The sequence below is a fragment of the Crocodylus porosus genome, unplaced genomic scaffold (genome assembly GCF_001723895.1).
Source record: "Crocodylus porosus isolate Cpor-Errol unplaced genomic scaffold, CroPor_comp1, whole genome shotgun sequence".
Classification (NCBI taxonomy): Eukaryota; Metazoa; Chordata; order Crocodylia; family Crocodylidae; genus Crocodylus; species Crocodylus porosus.
In genome coordinates this window covers 16,249,561-16,271,362 of record NW_017728917.1, presented here as the reverse complement: position 1 = coordinate 16,271,362, position 21,802 = coordinate 16,249,561, and the positions used below count along the sequence as shown (strand labels likewise).

Sequence of the window (21,802 nt, the reverse complement as noted above, 5' to 3'; positions counted from 1 at the left end):
AAAAATTAAAAAGCAGCCTGTGGCAGAGACCTGGCATGGAAAATTTCAACCCAAGCACTTCAAGCTATAAACAACTGAAAACAGGGGTACATAACAAAGAAGTGCCAGGCAACTTTAATCCTACCTTATAGATAAAGTATATGGCATCAGTAGATCTCAAAGTGCTTTAAAATGTCAATATTATTATTTCCATTTTTTACAGATAGGGAAAATACAGCCTAAACAATGAGATGATTGGAGTGCTCATCCAAAGTCACTCAGCAAGTCAGTCACACAACTGGGGATAGACCATGTTGAGTTCCAGGCCAGGGCTTTAACCAATTAATCATGCTGAGGCAGGACTACCTCTAGTGACCCAAGCTGAAGTGCACATTTTGTCCTCCTTTGCATGCCATCTTGGTCTGGGGCTTACACCCTGCATACGCCTTGAGCACTGGGTTGAGTTTCAGAGTATGCAAAGAAAGTGAAACGCTGTTGGATGTGCTGCATGATCCAGATCCTGGCCTTTAGCAGAAAGGGATTTGAGAACAGGGAACAATGCATTTCATTTGTTTTTATTTAATTAAAAAAAAAATCAAAGTCATCGCAATCCCATTTAAATACAGAGATTTACAAATAGGTCCAAAACTGGACTAAAATATTCTTTGAAATGCTATACCCTTAAATATTGTGCTTTCATCGATACATAAGAAAATTAGCATATAAAAATACTTTACAAGGAATACACTCTAATATATGGATAAAAATACACATTTAAGTAATGCATTTCATTTTAGTATCATTCAAAATGCATAGGAAGGGATACAAGGACCAAGTTTCTTTAAAGCCTTTAATAAAAGTTTTCATTAAAAACCTATGAGAAGCCACAGCGAGCTTCTGCTGTTTAGAATATTGCATATAAAAAACACTTTTGGCTGCACTGTCAATGCTCCGCAGTATTGGTTATGGCACATTATCTAGTTATGGCAGCAATGGCATGGGATATTGCATACTTGAAGAGAATGGCTACAACTACACTTAGCTGGATGGGACTGGATGTATGTCTTGAAGAAACACCCTGACGCTTCGGGCTGTTGGAAGGGAACAGGCTAGAGTACAGACAAAGCAATCAGTCCTGGTGGGACAATGAACATTTCAAACCTACATCAATGTGGCATCCATAATACACAACAACAAGAATAAAAAAATAAATAAGGAACAGACCAATTCTGCTAAGTAGAGATCTTTAAATAACACCCCCCTCCCAAAAAACCCTCCCCTAAATCAGGCCCTTCTGACATCAGTTAAAATTAAAAATCAGAATAAAGTGCTAACACATGAGACAGGGAGCAGGCGCTCACTTTTGCCATGTGTAGAAATGCACAGGTATTGGCGATCTAGCTCATGGACATGAGAAGGGATGAGATCGTGGCCTGGGTTGCATTCTCATGAGTTTGCTGCAGAGGATCATTAAACCAATGCAAACATCATGCCCGTATCTTCTATAGAAGGTGAGTGTGCAGTGTGAGAGGACAGGGACCGAAAAGGCATCCGGCTTACAAATCACAGAGATTAACAAGAGGCAACCAGAGGGCAGCTACAGCAGACAACAGGAAGAGTCTAAAACCCATCATCAGCATTAAAAATAAAAGGTACACATTTGAATTTGCACTAGGATGACCCCATATAGGACTGGCTTATAAAAACAGAAGAGACAACATCAATCTAGCAGAAGGCTTCTCATGCCAGTGTTTGCCAAGAGACTACAAGGTTCTATTTACTGAAAACAGGAGGGAATAAAACCCGGAATTTGGATCGAGATGAATGGCGTTCAGCTGTTTACTAGTCTGAACACTCTGGTTTTTTTAAAATGAGAGACATCTCCGGATGGCCTATGTGAACAAGAGGGCCAGTGACTTCGGACAACTGCACACTGGCTTTTTGTCCTGGATGCCACGTTCCTCTAAAAGTTCTGTACAGTTATATGCAGACAAATAAATCAATCATGTCTCGGAGTTGCCAAGTGGGCAAAGTGCTTCATTGTTTTTCCAAAGGCGGTAAGCGTAGTGGGGTGGAGTCGTGATGGGGAGAGATATCCAAGCGTGAGATAAAGACACCAAACCATTCTCAGAAGGGATTTGGCTTCAAATTAAATGCATAAAAATGGCAGCTACCCACCGGCAAAAACGTCTGAGATGTTTTGAATGGATGTCAACACTGCCCAAGTGTTAGTGAGTGAAGGAAATTTCAAAGCCAGTTTAGCAATCATGGTTTAAAATGAAGCAGGGTTTCGTTACTGGAGCACACAGGTCATGTTGATCTTGCTGTACATGATTAACAGGGCAAACAAGAAAAAAAAATAGCACCGAGCACATTTAAAGGATGGCCAAGCCCTTCAGGAGGAGGGTGGCAGAGGGTCTAGGGGCTGACCCTCTCTCCATGACCCCATGCAGGGTGAAAGCTCACCTCAGTGGAGGGATGACTGAAGGCTGCCCTGTCAATAGTCAGCAACCTTGGATATTGTTTTCTGCTACCAGCAGCCCATTTGACCATCTGCATTACCCAAAGCCTAAGCTGCCCATCCCACATAGCTCATACTGCTTGGTGGTCTCTGAATTAAGAGTTTTAGACACACCCCACTTTTGCAAGTTATGTTACATTACAAATACCAGTGCAAAACAGGAAAAACACAATGGATACCCAACAGTTTCTCTGCCCTGCCAGGGCCTGAAGGTACCTCCCGTTCGAATCCTCCCTTCTCAGAGTGTCTGTCTGCTCATCTTGGCCTCCATGCCCAAGGTCTGTTGGACTGGCAATTCCCCACTCTCTCCTAGTTGAGCATTGGTAGCAAGTGCCAGAGGATTTCGGCTAATGACCAGGTCCAGTTTCTCTCCTGCCTCAGAGATCAGAGGGACAGCCAGACAGCAGTCAAAGTCTCTTGTTCGGATGCGATTTACCTGCCAGGACAGGTTTGGGGTATGCAACAGGGAGGGAAAAACAAGAACACCACATTTTGTTAACTGGAAAACACATAAAAGCTGCTAGAACTGAGCCCTGGGACTGGAGCAAAGACAACAGAATGCGCGCTCCTAGAGCACTGTCATCCCTGCAGTCTGGCACGGGATTTGGCAGGATCGTAGGAATTGAACTAGTCAGTCTAATGCAGCATCTAAAACAGATTCATCTCCTGTACAACAATAGCTGAGAGGAAATAAAAGAACACACTCCAAAGTAGATGCAGCCCCTCGCTGCAAAGATCGCAGCCAGAGTCAAACTTTGGTATCTTGCGGGATTCAAAACTGCGGGCTCTTTTTCAGGCTGGTCTCTAAACTACACCTTAAGGAGATGGCAAGAGTGGCAGGGATACCAATCTCTTTCAGAATGTGTATTTTAAAATGACCGTCTACTTTCAGCAGACCATGATTCTGGGATCCAAAGGGAATCAGTGCTTTCACTGACACCCCAACACCACTGTGCTGCTGCCAAACCCACAGCTGATATGTCCCTTGTCTTTATCAACCAAGTAGATTAGCAGCAGTCTTTTGGAAAGCGTGCATGTGTGTGGATTCTAGGCACTGCATGTAGACTATAGTATGTGTGAAGTATAGTATAGTGAAGTATGCTTCTTCACTCAGAGCACTCATGCATTGTTGGGACTGCTAGAAGCAAGGTCTTTTCACGAGCAGCGGAGACCTCCCAAGAATTCTGTAGAAATTGCAAAATAAATAAATAAATCAATCAGCTTTTCCAGTATCTTCAGTGGAAGTTAAAACACGTTCCAAAGCAAGCCTAAAAATTGCCTGAAGAATGTAAGATTTAGGAAAAACCCTCTCCCCGCCCCTGTGATTAGGCAGAGTTGGTGCAGTGATGTTTCTCCAGGTTTGGGGAATTGAATGTTCACCCCCATCCCAATCTCCTCACTGCTGAGGCAGCATCTGGATCCAAGATGTGCCTCCTTCACTGGCCAACAAATGGAAGATCCATATAGCCCTGTCCCCTAGGCTCTTCCTGAGCCCATGAAGCATCCAGGGCGCAGTGCTCTGTGACACAAGTCTACTGTGTAGGGCTCCTACAGCTCCCCTGGCACCGATGTGGTACAACTGCACTGGTTCCAAGAAAAGCAGCACAGGGCAGACTGGTAAGGCCTGCTCTTGGCTGATATGTAGGATTGGCAGAATTTGATTTTTGTTTTTTCAAATAATTTTGATGGCTAAAATTGATGTTTATTTTCAAGCTTTTCTTTTGATTTCTTATCAATTTTCATTGGTTTTTGTCAATTTTGCTGACTTTTGGCAATAGTCTAGTTTTCTCTATATTTTTATTGGCTTTTCATTATTTTTATCAATTTTTATTGATTTAAATATTCAGGATGACATGAGATTAGGGGTGTGAAGGTGGACAATTTAGTAATGGCACTACACTGTTTAAAGCTTCATAAAAATCACATGTTAAATTATACAAAAGTAAATATCAATGCTGCATACCTGCTTTAAGTCATTCTGTTCGTTCATCAGGAAAGAGCCAGGTGCGCAGGGACCAGAAGAGGAGGGCAGTGGTGCGCTGGAGCTCTGGGAACACAGGGAGAGGCAGCGTGCTTGGGGCAGAGTCTGTGGGGGGTACCCCCAAGGCCCAGCCACTGTCCCCATGCTATCCAGAGGGGTGGGAAGCTGTGACCATCAAGGGGTCAGGCTGCCCCTCTGCTCATGCCTGCCAGATAGAGCCATGGGGAGCTGCTTCTTGCCCTGAGCTAGGCAGCTGCTGCCTCTCCCCATGTTCCCAGCCTGGCCCATGTATGATTGGGGCAGGGGCTAAACTCCTGGTGAGCCCCAATCACACAGGGGCCAAGCCAGGCTCACCAGGAGCTTGGTGCCCGATTCCCGGCTAGGACCAGCACAGAGTGAGCAACCAGTGGCACTGGTCCCCCCGGCTGCCATTAACCGTGCCCCTCCGACCCCCACTCTCAGCTCTCCCAGCTCCTGCAGTGGCTTCCTGGGCCACCCCATCTGCACTGGTGTGCGTGCATGTGTGCGTGCGTGTGAGTGTGTATGTGCACCGCACCCCCTGCCCGAGATTTCCTTACCCTCTTTCCAGATTTTTTTTTTTTTTTTACATCCCCTTTCAATAATTTTGATGATTGCCAATGGAAATAGTTTTCCACTGGTCTGCGAGTGACAGGTGAAATCGATGTTTATGGATAAAGATTGAATCCTGTCAAGCCTACTGGTAAGAGAACCAAAGAAGACCTAGAGAATTTACACTACCATCAGGGGGAATCATCAGCAACTGTGCTTTTCTGTTGGATCCTCCCGTGGCACTTTTTCTGCAAACCCCTTGTTGAGCTCAAGACTTAGCGTCAAGACCGCAGCTACAGGCAAGAGACGATCTCATCTACTTGTAAGTAGTGCAAAGCAGATACCGAAGCTGGGGGTACTCAAAGGCTCTGCTTTCTTTAAGATTTCATACACACCAGCAGAACCCTTGGCATTTGTACAGCTACAACGTATCCAGCATTCAGCAAACATGGCTCGGAGCCCAATTACCTTCTTGTTCATTCTTGAACCATCTTTCATGAGATGCTGAGAAGGAACAGCTGTGGAGCAGATACTTGGCTATAGACCACAACGTGCTCCAACAAGATTCCCCACAATGCTGCCAAGTTTTTTAGTTACCTGAGGTACATAATACACAGGTGCTGATCAGCCCCCGAACCTTCCTCACCCCACAAGACTTTCCTAAAACTTAACATCCTCATGGTATTTCAGAGCTTCCAAGAGGGTGACAATACTTGTATTCCCAAGTGGCAGCATTTTTTTTTGGTTGATCATACTCTCCCTCTTGCTATCAGCCATGAACTTGTGTGTCACCTTTGCTAAATATTTTAAGGGTCTTTGACACCTATCTAAAATATCACAATCTCCCCTCAGAGATCAGGTATGCCCACCCGTATGTTTACTAGGGACTTCACTTTTGTCCAAATGTTGCTTTCTGTAGCAAATATTTGCTGGTTCAGGTGTTGTTAGAGGAAGAAAGGATAGGAGTATCGCTTCTCTTGAAGGATATTTCTCAGAAACTGCCTTGTACAAATTAAATGGGATATGTGAACACATTTAAAACCCTGTAGAACTGCATATACTATCCCATTTTGAGTGATGTTTCTAACTCCAGTTTTCCCAGGGGAAAAAAAACCCTGACGTGCACAAGGAAAAAGGGTTAAAGAAAAAGGCTGAAAAAGACTCTCAGCTGGTTTTAGTGAGGAACTGCATTAAGAAACGTGAATCTGGATGAAAATTCCCCGAAATAATGGGGAATTCAAATTCATACTTGATCTGTAGTGATCTCCCAGTATTAAAAAGTAGCCCCAGGTATACCAGATCACCAAAGGCAGACAGCTGCCAACCAAACTGTCTAGCTACTGCCTTTTATAAAGTCAGCGTCACCACAATTCATTTTCACTTCTCTTTCTTGCATTCACTCACATCTTTCTCTTTCTAGTCCCAGAGCGGTTCACATTCCTTACCTGAAGGACTCTGTCATAAGGTTTGAGGCCACACTGATCAGCTGGTCCATTTGGACGGACCATATTTACATAGACACCTTTCTCCAAGAGGCCATCGGACACACTGAATCCAAAGTCTTGGCTCTCAGGGTCCTTGTGGAGTGTCATCTACGGTCAAAGTCATTGGAGAGAAAGTTCTAATGAAGCATGAACAACTCACAACACAAGGGAGAAAGAGGTCAGGAGCTCTGGAGGTAACATGCATGGTACAGGATAGTGATTTTGGTCTGAGTAGACATAGATTGTCTATAGAAGCAAGCTTGGGCACAAATTGCCAGCTCTTCCATAGCTTACTTGTCCCTCACCTCCAAGGAATTTGGCATTCTGCCTTAGCTGTGGTTTAGGTTTCGACACCATCACTGCACCCTACCAACTGTCTAGCAAAGCCTCACAGATTGCAGATTCTTCAGGTATGCTCAGGACCTTCTTTTGCTCCAGAGCACCATGCTTTCAGAGAGTGCCCTTGGGAACAGGGAGCAGGAAATATTACATTGGTCCACTCACATAGGCCAGAATCTTATCTCCAAATGGGACAATGCCAGATGTTTCAGAGGAAGCATGAGCACTCTAGAGCATTTTACAAAACCTTCTGATGCAGGGTTGTGAAGGAATGTTTCTTCAGAACAGCAAACCATGCCCCAAAGGATAAGCACTAATAATGTTATCCCACTCAGCATAATTGCAAATTCTGTCATGTTAAAAATTCTTTGAAATCCATCATGCTATTTTCCTTCAGTAGCATTCTTCATTAGTAATTCTGACAAGTAATTATGCCTTTATAATATTACTCCTGCATCATCCTTAAGGGCCTTGATCCAGTACCCTTGAGTGTAAACGGAAATATCCCATTTTTAATACAAGCCTGAAATCCCACACCTATGATTCCATCTAAGGAGGTTTTGACTAGATGCTCTCCTCAGAGTAAAGGGTTTACTGGATTGCACTTAACACTACATAGAGCTAGGTGGGTGCTACTGAGTGTACTATTAACATTTCAGCTCTGTTATGCATACCCTAAGCATTAGTTCATCCCTGGGGCCAGGGAATCTTGTGTTATAATAGCAAACCAGTGACTTGGCTGCTGCAGCGCCTTGGTTGAGAATCACTGAGCTACAGCCTGGGGCACCTTAAGATCCTCCCAGGGGTGCCACACAGAGTTAGCACTGGTAGGTATACAAACATGGTTCACAAGATGAACCCAAAGATTTCAGATAAAAAAAATCATAGTGTTAAAAAGATCTGACCTGTTGTGGTCTTTAGGAGGAGTTGTTGACAATAGAAAAATTGCTCTATTCTTTTTCCATAGTCAAAAATGAGCAGAAACTAAGAGCTGGCATTTTCTGATGGGTGCCTTGAATTTAGCAGGGCATGCCTTGAGTCTAAAAAGATTGAGTACCACTGCTGTAGGCTGGTGTTTTCCACTGAACATGAACGACATAAGGGCCTTGCATCAAAATTCTCTTAAAGTTTGTTAAGAGCTGAGGTCTGCTCCAAAATGTGTCCCTGTGTGTACGAACAAACTTCCTACATACAAACAAACCCTTTCCATTCCCCTGACACCCTGGAAACGCAGAGATATACGTTGGTTGTGTCTGACTAGTCCTTTAAGACGGAGCAAGGGCATTTTTGTGACATCTTCTCAGTGAAGGCATGTTTGCACAATCCCCGTTATCCCATTCGTCACCAGACCGCCTTCAGGTAGCAAGAAACCAGCTCTTTCGAAGCACGCACCTTGTGGAATTCGAGGGGGGTGGGAGACATGATTTCCTGCATCTCCTTCTCAATCTTCTTCACCTCCAGATTCCTCTCATTTTTCTTGGTGGGAGTGATGTTACCATCACTTTGTCCTTCATCATAACTGGAAGATCCTTTCCTCAATGGGCTCAATCCTGACTGGCTAACAGAGTCCATGAGCAATTTGCTTCCTTCCAAGCCCAGGCTGTGCACACTCCCTGTCATGATGGATGCCTGTGGATAAGGTGGTAAATTAGCTCAATAAGACCAGAGGAGGGGTTGAGTGGCAAGGACTCTAGACAAAAAAGAGGGACTTACAGTGAAGCAGAAAGATAATCTCTTAAGCATTAATCAGAGGGAATGCTATCTGTGTTCCTATACGTGAGTAAGCACAGGGTAGATATGCACCTTCATAGATTAACTAAATAAACTATAGAGAGAGAGCACAAGCTTTTGTGAACACAAATTCACTTCAACAGATGCTGTAGTCATTTCTGGCTGGCTATACACACCAGTTTCAGAAAGTACAAGCATGTTTTTCTAATTGTTCTCAAAATTACTGGCCAGAAATCTTTAGTCAGGGTTTTGCTACCCCCGCCTCCAGAAAAATGAAAGGGCTTTTTTGAAATGAAAACATTTTGAAGGTTCTCCCCTCTTTTTTTTCTTTTTTTGAATAACTCTCTCATCTGCTGTACTGCACAGCGTCAGTCATACAACGGAGGCACATGCTCCAGGCGTGGACGTAAAAAGAATTCCAAATTTTGTTGGCATCAAATCAACATCCCCTTGACACAACCTTCAAGGGGAATCCTTCATACACTGAGGATGGTCAACAGATAGTGTGACAAGCTCAGAATGAAACTACAATGAATCAAAGTCCTTCATTGCCAAAATAAATCAAAACAAGCAAAAAAGTTGCACTTCCAGCTACCGGCTTAGTGCAAAAGCTTGTTCTTTAAAAAGTGACTTCAGCCTGAGAGAAGATTCCACACACAGTCTGGTCTGTTTGAAGACATCACCCTTTTCTGCTTCTACATCTGGATTTGCTATTCTGCTACAAATTTTACTTACAAAACTACAGTATTATGCAGCACACGTCTTGGAAAAGATGTCACGAGGTTGGAAACATTAGTTTGATGGTGCCATTCTGCTTCATGGACAGACAGTTCCAGGGGGCAGCCCAATGGGAATGTTATTGTTGGCCAAAGTTGCACTACTCTACTATTAAGAAAAAGCATATTAAATCCCTCTTCAGCCTACCTGTACATGTGAAGAACATAATGCTCAAAAATCTGCAATTGCAATGACATAGATATTGTTGGAGCCTTTGTCTCACCTACCCTTCACTTACAGCACATGGTAGGCATTTTACATAGGGTGCTTTCCAGTGTGGTACATAAGAGAGTCTGGAATAGCTGTCTTTGTTAAAAATCTGGATAAATGATTGCATACAAACACAGGGTACTGGACTTTGTGCCTTGGGCGGTCCATTCCAGGCTTATTATTCCTAGATCAGTACTCCTTAAATGCAAAAGGACAAAACTCATCAACAAAAACCTACTAATAGTGCTAATATTCAAGAGGGAGCATGTCTAAGAGATTCAACCATGGACTCTGGAAGCACTAGCAATACGAGGCAATCCCTGCGTCAACACATGCTATATGCTTTTTGAAGGGCTAGCCAGGACTGTATGCAAGTCTACTCCTTTTGTACTGTGTCTTCAGTTCCCTGCCGTGGGATAATACATTCCCTCCCTACAACATTGCTCAAGGAGTTTGGCATGTTACTTTTGCCTTCCCAGCATATATTTCATGATGGCTCTTTAAGTAAAAGAAATTAGGATTTTTATCAGTTAGTACATGGGAGTCTCCAGTTAGCAAAGCTAAATCAAAACCAACTTAAAAGTATAAAATCAAATAGCATTTAGCACCAGTCACACTTGACAGAGGCATCTTTAAGTGGATGCTAAGTAGATTTCATTCTGTCGGGTGATGTTTTTCATTAAAGGGATTATATTGATCAAAGCTAAGGAATGAGTCAAGAATTCAATCTATAGGACCCCAGCTGGCTCCCAGTCATGTGGCCTATTTAAATTAGTAATGAAAACTTTAATTTCAGGGGTCAGGCTGTGAAGGTCAAACAGTTCACTCAAATGTCAAAAGACACAGGAAAGGAAATGAAAAAGGTAGAAAGCAGGGAGCAAAGCTCAGCAGTTGTTAAAGAAGGCAAGTCAAGGAGCAATCTGTCACACGCATGGCAAAAGTGTCATGTGATTAAACCTCTAATCAAAACCTGCCTGCTCAAGTATGCTTTGGTTTGGAAGAAGGGAGAATAAACTTGTGGATCCTAGTGACTATGTGAAATGTGTCTACAACACCCCCATTTTCTGAACTGGGTTGGACAATGGAGGCCTTATGTGTTTCAAATTCCTTAGCACCTTCACTGTCTGGTGTGTGAAGCATTCACCTGCAAGCAGCTAGGCAAAATGAAAAACCTGCTATCCATTGTGAAAGATCTTTGGTAATCAGTGACTTAGGAACCTAAATCCCATGGTCAAAAATGATTTCAGATGTGTGCCTTCACTGAGCACCTAGTGCTCACCAAGAGGACTCCTCTCCTGCTTCTACAAGTCATACACAGAAACGGGATCGCGAGGGCACTGTAAGGCCATCTCCTGCAGAGGGTTTCAAAGCATGCCAGAGACAGAGGTTTAAACAGTGGCCACAGAGGCATCTCTAGAGTAGCTTCACTGCCACATTTCTGGGTTTGATGCATGTGACTCAAGAGTAGGTCGGCAGTCTTTCCCCCTGAGAATGCCAGGAACAGTGTAGACGTATTATCAGGCATTTTGAAGCCAAGGGCAAGACCTTTCGAGGTGGGTAGGTATCTAAATGCAGCTCATAAATCACACTGGAAGTCAATAGGCCTTTGGCTTCTAAATGCTGAAGCTGCTTCTGAAAAACAGGACTCTGACCCATTTGAAAATCTTACCCAGCTGACTTGCTCAAGGCAAGCAGAGGCAACCTGTGACAGAAAGGAGAGTTCAAGCTTGAGCCTCTTTCCTGATGTCACTACCAACGGGATATGAGTTGCATCATTTTAAGAGGCAGCAATAGGGGCCATCTCTTATTTGCTAGTAGACAATCCAAGTCCTTTTTGTTCAGTTTTATTTTAAATTGGCAAGGAACTTAGGGATGGCAGAAAGGAAACAGTGCTCTGCCTCATTACTAGGAGAAGCAAGTAACTTTTGCAAAGAGAGGAGCACAGGCTCAAATGAGGAGATGGTTATTTCACAAAATTGCTGATTAAATCCAACTTGGGAACAGAAGAGGCAATGCTGCTGAGCAAGAAAGGTGAAGAAACACCAATTCTCATTACCAAAGCAAAGAAACATCCTTCAAGTGGTGGAGCAAAGTTCAGTAGTAACCTGTTCAACTTGACCTGTTGAGAGGTACCAGAAGACACTGTTAATGAAATGCCACAAATATTCTAGTAGCAAGACAGCAAAGGAGAGGTTACTACGGCATTTGAAGAGAGAATGCATTGGTGTCCTCATAGGCTTGGCTGTTCCACAGATGAAAAATAAGGGATTTTCTTGCACTACCAAAAAGCAGTGCTCTGGTGGTTCAGAATCATAAAACATGAATGAAATGTATTTTTAAGCAGCAGCCAATCTAGTGGATGGGGCCACAGACTGAGTGTTCGAGATAAGACTTCTAATCTTGGGTCAGCTGCCGACTTACTGTGAGATCTCAGACACCTGTTTTATCCATGCACCTGTTTCCTTTTTCAGTCTTTATCAGTCTCACCTAGCTAGGCTTTAAGCACCTTTGGCTCAGGGACCGTCTTCCAAGCTCAGTATAACAGGGTTCTGGTCCTGGTTGGGACCGGTAGGTATTACTTTTATACCAGCACCAGTAATGTTCAGGGCTGACACCACAACCAAAGGGAAGGAATGCTGCAGTGTACGGACAGATGCAAAGCCACAAAGGCAAAAGGTACGACAGCTGAGCCTATGAAAGGATCATGAACTTGAGAGGGGAGATGGGCCTTGACCCTTAAGGGGGTTTTGCTGAGAGTTATATTTGAGTGGTTAAAGCACAAGACTGGAACTTAGGTCATCCAAATATTCCTGGACTAGCCACACACTCCTGTGGGATGTAATCTATGCCTCAGTTTACCCACTTGTAAAATGAAGACAGTATATTGACCTACAAAACCAGGCTTTCACAATTCTGTCTCACCAGAATAATCCTTCATTATTTTAGAGTGGTGTGTCCCAATGGCAGGCATTTAGCAAACTTTAAGGCTCTCTAAAAAAGGAGGGAACCCTGCAACTAAAGGGCAAGTTGATCTACATGGCCCAAAGCAGGCCTGTGCAAACACAAATGCACTAGCATAGACACTAGAAACAGTAACAGCTGCAGCCTGTCCGAAGCAAGCTCAGGCATCTCCGCACAACACTGCATTTCAAAAAAGGAAACTGTGGTTTCACAGAAACTTATGCAGAGGCAGGAGGTAAAAAGTGCCTAAGATGCTGTGTCAATACTTATGTGGCATAGCTGTGCTTCATGCTACTGTGGGCACACTGCTATCAGTACCCAAGGCAGCTACTTTAAAGCTGGCTGCTCGGATACGTTCTTGAGGACTGCAGTCACACCCTGAGTGCAATGTGGACAAACAGAAAGGAGGAAAGAAGTGCTAGCAGAATTACCTTGCTACACGTAAGTTTACTATGGGGGATACAAACCAGATGATACTGTAGTTATTTTTAATTGTGCTTAAATACCTGCCATGTTGGTTACTAGGCTCTGCTGATACAGTACTGCTGTACAGGAAAATAATTGATGCCTGGAGCCATGTTTCCAGGTTGCTACTGAATATTAACAAGGCTATGGCAGTTGAGCTTCTGCATGGTCTAAAACAGGGGCATGCAAAGTCCGGCCCATGGACCAGGTGGGGCCCATGGCGGACTCCATTTCCCAGCAGCCCCTGCCTATGTCACTGTGGTTGGCTACCATGGAGACCCCAGGATCAGTGGGCCATGACAGAGGGCCAGGGTTTCCATAGATATTAGCCATAGCTGCGCTGGTGGGATGTGTGGCTGAGTGGGGAGCTGATCCAGGGCTGGGATCTTGCGGCAGTGACAGTGTGGTGGGGAGCTCCAATGCCCTGGGCAGGGGCGTTCAGGCAGTGGATCATAGCTCTGTCCCAGCTCCAGACCACAGTCACCACTGCAAGATCCGAGCCCCAAAGCAGCTCCCCGCCCAGCCGCGTGCCCTGCCAGTGCTGCTGGGGCCAGTCTTCATGGAAGCCCTGGCTGTGCACTGTCACGGCACAACTGCTCCTAGGGTCTCCATGGAAACCTGCCACAGTGATGCCGGCAGGGGCTGCTGGGAAATGGAGTCTGGCCACCGGCTGGATCCACCATTTTGTCGTTCCCCCCTCTCCCTCCCAAACCCACCCATCCTGTCACTGGTCAAGTATTGGACCCAGTACTTTCAGCACCAAAACATATGTTCCTACATCAGGTATAACTGCTTTAACTGTGAGGCAACAGTAGGTCATCTGACAGTGAGGACAAACAAAAAACTCAAACAAAGTGTATCTACACGTGCATATTACTGCAAAGCAATACACTCCAGAGTTTATTGCTCTGGGAGCACCATTTGCATGTGCACCTGGAACCACAGCATGCTGAGCTGGGTTGGAGCTGTTGTGGCTTGCAGGAGACCCCAGGGTCATGCTGCCAGCCTGGGGCTGCTCTAAGCTAGCTCAGTGTGCTGCAAATACATTGAAGATATAAATATATCCCCTGCACAGACGTTCCTCACAAGCCAAATATGTTTGCATATTTATGGTAGCACATCAGCAGGGAGAAAATAACATTCATACTTTCAGCGACAATCATTTTGATTTTTTTTTAAAGTAGGTTATAATAGTTTTGAAAGGTTTACATTCCAGCTGCCTGCATTGCTAAAGTATGTTCATATCCAAGAGATCAATGATTGTAAAATTTATTTCCTTTAAAAAAAAATCTGCCTTTTAAAAAAAACAAACCCCAAAAACCAAAGCTACTTGATAAATGCACTGCAATTCTTGCTTGAGCACACCTAATTTCATCTATGTCTCCCACCCTTAACTGTTAAGGATCAAATTTGCCAAATATCTTTATAGCTAGAATAAAGGTAAACCAGATCTTTTGCATCTGCTCCACTTGAGTGAGGTTTGAAATCGTCTTTTATTTTAAAGCTCCAGCAAACTAACTGTTTAAAAGAACCTACAAGGAGAAGAAAGAAAGACATGGAAAGAGACAATGGAGAGATCTTGATACTGGGTTTGAGGCTGAAGCCTTTACAATGGGTATTTTACATGTTAAACAGTGTTAAAGTTAGAAGGTGCTGGGAGCAATCACACATTAAGGATTAATATTGCTTCTTGTCTGCACAGCTCTGCACTGAAATTTAGGATGAAGTTACATGTTGCCCTCAGACCATACTAAGGGCACTTAAAACATGAGCATAACCACATTAAAGCTCATTAACTTATGCTTAGCGCTCTCCAAGCACCTCAAAATTATGCCACTTCAGGTGATGGATAATTATGGGCCATACTACCTAGATCATGCTACGGTAACTTTAATCTGCTACATGGAGATAAAAATCTGCAGTTATACAGCATCCCAGGATGCACTGCTCCCAGCTTTTCTACCGCGCCACCCAGCAGGGACAGATTCCAGGGCTGGATCCAGACATGCAGGCACATGCATTTCCCTGAGGACAAACAGTAGCACCATAACATGTGCCACTGCTACTTGTCCCCAGGGAGCACCTGTCCACGTGTGCTCTTGCACATGGCATGTTGCCCTGGGTAGGGGAGGGGAGGCTGGGGCTAGCACCTGGGCTGGCCCCTGCAGCCTTACCTGGGGTCCTGGAGACCTCCTGGGGCTCCAGCAGTGGCAGGGAGCCTGGCCAGCAACTGGAGCATGGCTCTGGTTGGCCAGGCTCCAGTTTTGGGAAGGGTACACTGCTGCCATGTGTGCCAACCTGCTCTTTCCTGCTGTAGGGTTTTTTTTGACACAGGCACCTTCTGGTATCAAAATCCATTCCCATGGTGCAAATTAGCAGCATGGGGAATGCCTGCATGTGTGGTGTATGACATGTGTGGCACCACAGATAGGTCTGTGGTGCCATCTACTGCGCATGCATGCTCGTGTGGACACACCCCAGGTGTCTTGGCTCCTAGCCATGCCCTTGCTCGCCAACCGCCTAGTGGCAAGTCAGAGCTGTGCAGGCAAGAAGCAATATTAATCCTTAATGTGTGATTGCTCCCAGCACGTTCTAACTTTAACACTGTTTAACACGCCACAGATTTAGTGTGGTCTAAGTACACCAGGGTGAAGATACACATTACATCTATGATGGAGATATGATCCTCAGATGAAGTCTGCCTTATTAAAACCCTATTGCACAAGAACACTTCTCCAGGACCTGCTTCTACGTTCAATGAAGTAAACAGGACTGTTTCTGCCACTTCCAGTGGGACTGAACATAAGCCACAAAAATCTCTTTATGATCTCCTTTGAGGAAATAGTGTGGTATTGTCCTGGAGCAGCCTGGGAAGAAAACTACAACTAAACTACAATTTGTCTCCTGCTTTCCCTATTGCTGTACTGCCTATTCAGCCCCAGGGTGGGGTATCAGACCCATGATCTATGCGCACCTTACTCCATGTGGTCCACCTGCACAAACTGGAATGAAGCCACCTCCGCTGCCAGGTAGAGGATGGGGAAGATGGCATGTCCCCTCTCGCAGCCTACTCAAACAGAAATGTTCCTTACTGTACATCAACTGTTTTGTGTCAGAAAGGGTTTCTGTAGAGTGTTTTTGTGCATCACTTCCAAGGCAAAGCTTTAAATTCCAAGCTGCCAAACCCCATAAACAAACCCAGTAGCATAACTTCCAAAGCATTGTGGAAAAAAGGAAAGAGAGGAGCTTGTGAGGAAAGGAAACACCTTTACTTCTCCATAACATGAATGTTTCCTCAGATTTTCCATGGGGAGGGGTGGATTGAAACCTTCCACTTATCCAACCTACTGAATGGGCATTAGGGATGGTGACATCTATGCAAAAGACGTGTGCTGGACCCAACAACAGCTAAAATAACCCAAATATTCTGTACCTAGGATTTTTGGACCCTTTTTAGGTACTTGATAGACCTCAAAAATCATAAGCAAACTGAATTCTCAAAAAATCATTTGCCATTTCATAGGGAAAATGTAAAAATAGTTCTGTGGAAGCAGTCTGGTCAGCTCTAAAGCTAGTCAGGTAGCAAAAAGAGAAAGAAAAGTTACTGTGAGTATTTGACACTGAGAGAAAACTTGAGTGTAGACTATTAGCCAGTGAACTTTACTCACCTCTTTGCACAAACAAACCAAAGGATCAAATGCTTAATTAAACAGAATCCCTTCCCAACACCACTGTCACAGGAGGATATAGCTGCCAATTCTGGGAGTAGGAAGCCAGTGACTTAAGACACCTAATGAGAATGAAACGGTTAGTGAGAAAGTCGATTTACCTCAATCTCCCTCAAAAGTTCAGACTGGCCGCATGTTTCCAAGTCCTCCAAAGCTTCTCCAAAAACACGCCAAAAACTATCCTCGTGTGTGGTCTCAAGGCCGTTTTGGCGGTTGGGATATCTGTTGTAACGTAGGAACCAAAAATGGTCAGCACTCTTCTGCAGCAGGATGAAAGCCGCAAGGCTAGAGCAAGTGGCTCACCAGTAAAAGCAGAGACTTGAAGAGTCTTCATATACAAACGCAAACAACATGAACTTTTCGGGCAAAGGAGTCCAAATATAAAACCTCCATGCACTTACTAACAGGGCAAGAGTCTTTCAAAGGAAGAATTAAGTTGGTGTAGTAATGTCAAGTTCAAAAGGGTAAATAAAAATGCCTGTAGGAAGATTGTAGGTTTAGGAAGACGTTTTGGTGAAATAGAGAAGTGAAAGAAAAAGGATGCATTATGGGTAAACCAGGAGCCTCAGAGACTGTTAGTACAAAGGCTGATGGGACAGAGTTCAGATCTGAGACACAGAACACCTGAGAAGAGAGAAAAACACAGAGGGTAACAGACATGGTGAGAAAATGAGAAATACATTAGGTTTCTGTGAGTGTAAATAATGTAAGAAGATGTATATAAAAATGATTGCCCTAGACTGGCCAAGTACATAACATTGCAATCAACTGTATAGTGAGCTTTAGAGTACAACCCCTATGAAACCCCAATTTCACTTCTGTTAACTTTGATAGTAGAGAGGGTCGTGGTACAATTAGGACACTCCCACTCCTATGCAACAATCATTGGACTTATAGCAGCCCATTGAGTAGTTAGGCACCCATTTAGAAGATTATACCAGTTCTACCAGTATTGACTATTATGTATACACTGGATTTCCTCACAAATGCAGCGTTCGTGTCTCTAGGAGTAAGGCAGGAGGCTTAACTCTGATAGACCTGTGAGGCAACTGGCAATTAAATGCATGGATATCCTCCAAAATGACTTGGGAAATTAATGCCCAGGAAATTCTTGGTATTATTGTTTGGATTACAGTAGCACAAGGAGGCATTGTGTAAAACAGTGCCTATAACAAAGCGCTTGGTCTAGTGTTATGTGGTCTTTAAGGAAGTCTTCTGTAAGCCAACAATTCATTACAAAAATGCCTAAAGAAAGAGTCAGTACAACAGCCCCCAGGTCATCAGTGCCACTAGAGCTGTCCTAGAGCAGCTGCTACCCATATGATTAGTAAATACTTAAATATAAAGTTTTATCGTTACAGTGTCTTGAAACAATGCATATGCTGGGCTGAATATGTTTTAGCTGAGAAGAGAGGCCTGTCTCAGTGCTATTGAGCATAAGTTAAATATTATTTTATTTGAGCACAAATGAAAAAGTGGTTGCTTGTGTTCAACTGAGTGATTGAAAGAGCCCCTATCTTCATACGAATTCAGGCCCAGGTCCTACAAAGCTTTATGCACATGCATAATATGGCATACTTTGAGTAGGCCCACTGGGTTCAACAGGACTACTCACAGTACAGAAATTCAAGCACACAAGCAATTTTTTTGCACAATCAGGACTCCAGGGATTTTCAGCACATGCAGTTATTTGGGTATCAGCTTTCAACTCAAGCCTTTAGTTTATTGTGCTAGGCAGATAAAAATGGATGTTATCAACACAAAATCTCCTTTATATTAAGGTTACTTGCTATCACAATGCTCAAGACTCAAATTTTGCATTTCTTTCTTTCCTTCCGTCCTTTCCTGTAAGGTGTCCAGTGAGAGAGATGTAGTCATTAAAGTTCCTCGTCTCTTGAATCAGGAAGTCAAACATCTCATTATTAAAAATGCATTCAGGACTCTATATGGATGAACATGGGGCTCTTACAACTGTAGCAGCAGAGTCTTCTATGAAAGTAACAGGGATGAGAGAATAATTTTTTCTCTTGTAGTGAGAGGATCTGGTACAATCAGTCATGGCTTGAACATCATTGCCTGTTTTCCAAGGCTCTCAGTCAAAATACGCAGGGCTTTAAGAGCTCAGATTACAGCTGGCAAGAGGCTTCCTGTGGGAAGCCATTAACAATAGGTGACCTCTTTGAAGTTGGCTCTTCTTGATGGGGACCAAAAGGAGTATCAGTTTCCTTCCAGTTTTATTCCTTTTCAATAGGTGGAAATGGCCATGAGATGTTCTCATATTTTTGTTTTGACAAACAAAAATTTAAAAAAAAACAACCCAACAACACGACACACAGAACTATGGGGATTTTGGAGGATGTCAAGGGTAGGATTAGTCACAAAATAAATGCACCTCGCTGCTGGACATGCAAGGGGTCACCCCTGGGTCTCCCTCATAGAAGGGCTGTGAGGAACTTCCTAGCAACCTTGTGTGGGTAGAGGAACAAGTAGGAGTGATTTGCAGTGGTAGAAGTGAAGGATGGCTATAACCTTCCCCTCCACAGCCAACCCAGAATCCTTTATGTAAAAGCCTTTCTAAACTGACGGTTTCAGTTCAGCCCCACTAGGTCGCCTTGACTTTTGTTTCTGTTTTTTTTTTTTGACAGTGGGGCTATGCAGTGGTAGAAGGCACAGATCAAGGTGAGCAAGAGAAAGCATCAGACCATAATTTCCAGCAGATGCAAGGTTGTAAGCGTACTACTTGGTTATCCTTTCATCAGCAAGTGCAGCGTGACCAGCAGTAAAGGTCACCTCTGACAAGTAACATGTTATCTTAGTTGCTTCAGTTGTTTGCAGCAAAAATTTGTTCAACTTATAATGAGGACCCACCTCTCAGGTATTTTATCTGTTCTTTACGATGGTTTCATTGTTTAATGCCACCCTAAAATTGCCTTGCGCTTAAGAGGCACTCTGCCAATGCCTGTCATAGGGGGAGATTTCATGGTACATAAACTTATTCAAAGCCTAGGTATTACATATGTCAGATAAATTACCAATATGCCACAGGTCTTTATAAAATGCCTAACTGAAATATAAGATGTGTTTGCAAACTGTTACAGACATCCCTCATCCTATTCCTAAACACACACAGACACACACACACAATGACAGACTCAATTTAGACAGTACATTTGAGGTAGTAGATAGGTTGGCATAAATAGGCTGAATTAAAACTGTAGGCTGTCACCATGGTACCCAAGTCAACACTGTACATGACTATGATGAGACAGTACAGGTATAGTAATAGAAAAGTGTATGTGTTTTGGGGAAATTACCACATTTCACACTGATCTGTCGTAACTGTATTGTGTGATCATCATGCTATGATAAGTGGAAACTAACCCTTTGTCATTTAGCAGCTGTTCATACCTGTGTTGGTTGTTCCCATTTGATCTCACTTAATGTAGGACAAGAGCAGACAAAATATATACAAGAGATCAGCAGACATGAGATCACAAGTGAGAAGTCCCCACTCACTTCTTAAAGTAGAATCACTGCTTTGTCTCTCCACAATTGCAATATAGTTGCCTATGCATTCAATCTGCACTCTTGATTATTACAATACAAATGAAGTGTCCATGTGAACTATCCTACTGTTGTAGTTGTAAATTGATGTTCTGCCCACTCCTCACCCCTGAACAAATGGTTCCTCCTACTTGCATGCATCCCCCAACTTCTTGCAATTAATATATGATCAAAACCTGTCAGCATGCATGTGCACACACACGAACACTCACCTCCCTGCTTTCTTCAGCCCCTACATACCTGCTAGGTTTGTCCCAGTCATCTTCACCGAAGCTCCCATCCATATAGGGATAATTCTTCCTGGGATCCCCAGGAGGAGTGCTGTTCTTCTGCCTGCTATGTCTCCACTCATGTGGATGTAGGGCAATACCAGCTGCTTGTGGTATGTACGTACCTAGGAAATGGGGAAGGGTGGAAGAAAGAAGAATACATTACTTTCTCAGAAAACCATAATGACGTATTAGATCCAGAACAATGATTGCCTTTTTGTCCCAGAACTGAATTTGTTCTCAGAAGAATTTACCACACTACAGTTGTACTGAAACCAAGCCTTTCAGTAGTGTGATGCCATCAACTAAAAACCCACTAGCCAGGAGTAACGCATGCGAGATTCTAAGGTCTGATGAGGTCAAATAGCTAAAGGGAAGTCAAAGTATGACAAATTTGTGCTAAAATTAAACTACAATTTTATGAGGTTAATTAGCTATTAATACAACTCACCTAGAAGTATGGTGGTTTCTCAGTCATTTGAAGTCTTTAAATCAAGTTCAGATGTCTTTCAGCTCAAACAGAACACATTGGTTTAAATCCAAATCAAAGCCCAGCGAAACCAGGAGTCTTTCTACTGAGTACAATGGGCTTTGCATCAGGCCTTTTATGCAGCAATCAGGCAATGAAACCTTTTTGCTTGTGTTCTGCAGCGGATCAAATGGATAATTGCAATGGTGGGAAGGGAGGGTTTCCCCTTCATTTCAATATACGTTTTTAGTACTTTTTTAGATACTAAGTAAACCAAACTAGTTGATATGGCCCCAGGAAAGACTGTATGGTGGGGACACCCTGCCATTACCCTACCAATCAGCACTGCTCCTTTTTTGGAGCAAGCTCTTCTGGAGGTTAAACAGCAGTCACAGTGACTGACATTTTTGACTCTCTGGCTCATTTGCTAACTTTCAGTTCTCTTAGTAAAAAAATATATAGAACAAACCCAAGTGCCTTTGAACTATCAGATGGAAAATCATACAGACCAAAGCCAGACAAAGCAAAAAACCATTGGTCAAATTTCTGAATCCTACAGAGCCATCAAGTCTTTGCATATTTTGTAAAGTTTGCTGTTTCTAATGGGCATGGGTACGACTGACTTCCCCCCACAATTTCATAGATTTCATAGACATCAGGGATGGAAAGGACCTCGGGAGATCATCGAGTCCAGCCCCCTGCCCAAAGGGCAGGAAGTCAGCTGGGGTCATAGGATCCCAGCAAGATAAGCATC

General features: G+C 43.6%; 1 protein-coding gene across 3 annotated transcripts in view; it reads right to left on the bottom strand.

The window, feature by feature from the left end:
• Positions 1–538: 538 nt before the first annotated feature.
• Positions 539–21,802, bottom strand: part of GRIP2 (glutamate receptor interacting protein 2) — a 114,359-nt gene continuing 93,095 nt past the window's right edge. Inside the window, exons 20-25 of one of the 3 annotated variants that reach the window (XM_019536797.1) lie at positions 20,551–20,704; positions 16,848–16,968; positions 8,267–8,503; positions 6,497–6,643; positions 4,464–4,547; positions 539–2,936 (exon numbers count right to left, since the gene is read on the bottom strand). In XM_019536797.1, the coding sequence (XP_019392342.1) occupies positions 2,739–2,936; positions 4,464–4,547; positions 6,497–6,643; positions 8,267–8,503; positions 16,848–16,968; positions 20,551–20,704 (941 nt within the window). In that variant the 3' untranslated portion in view covers positions 539–2,738. Of the gene's footprint in view, positions 2,937–4,463; positions 4,548–6,496; positions 6,644–8,266; positions 8,504–15,581; positions 16,809–16,847; positions 16,969–20,550; positions 20,705–21,802 lie in introns of those variants that run through there. The other 2 variants (XM_019536798.1, XM_019536799.1) reach the window with 2 other exon arrangements.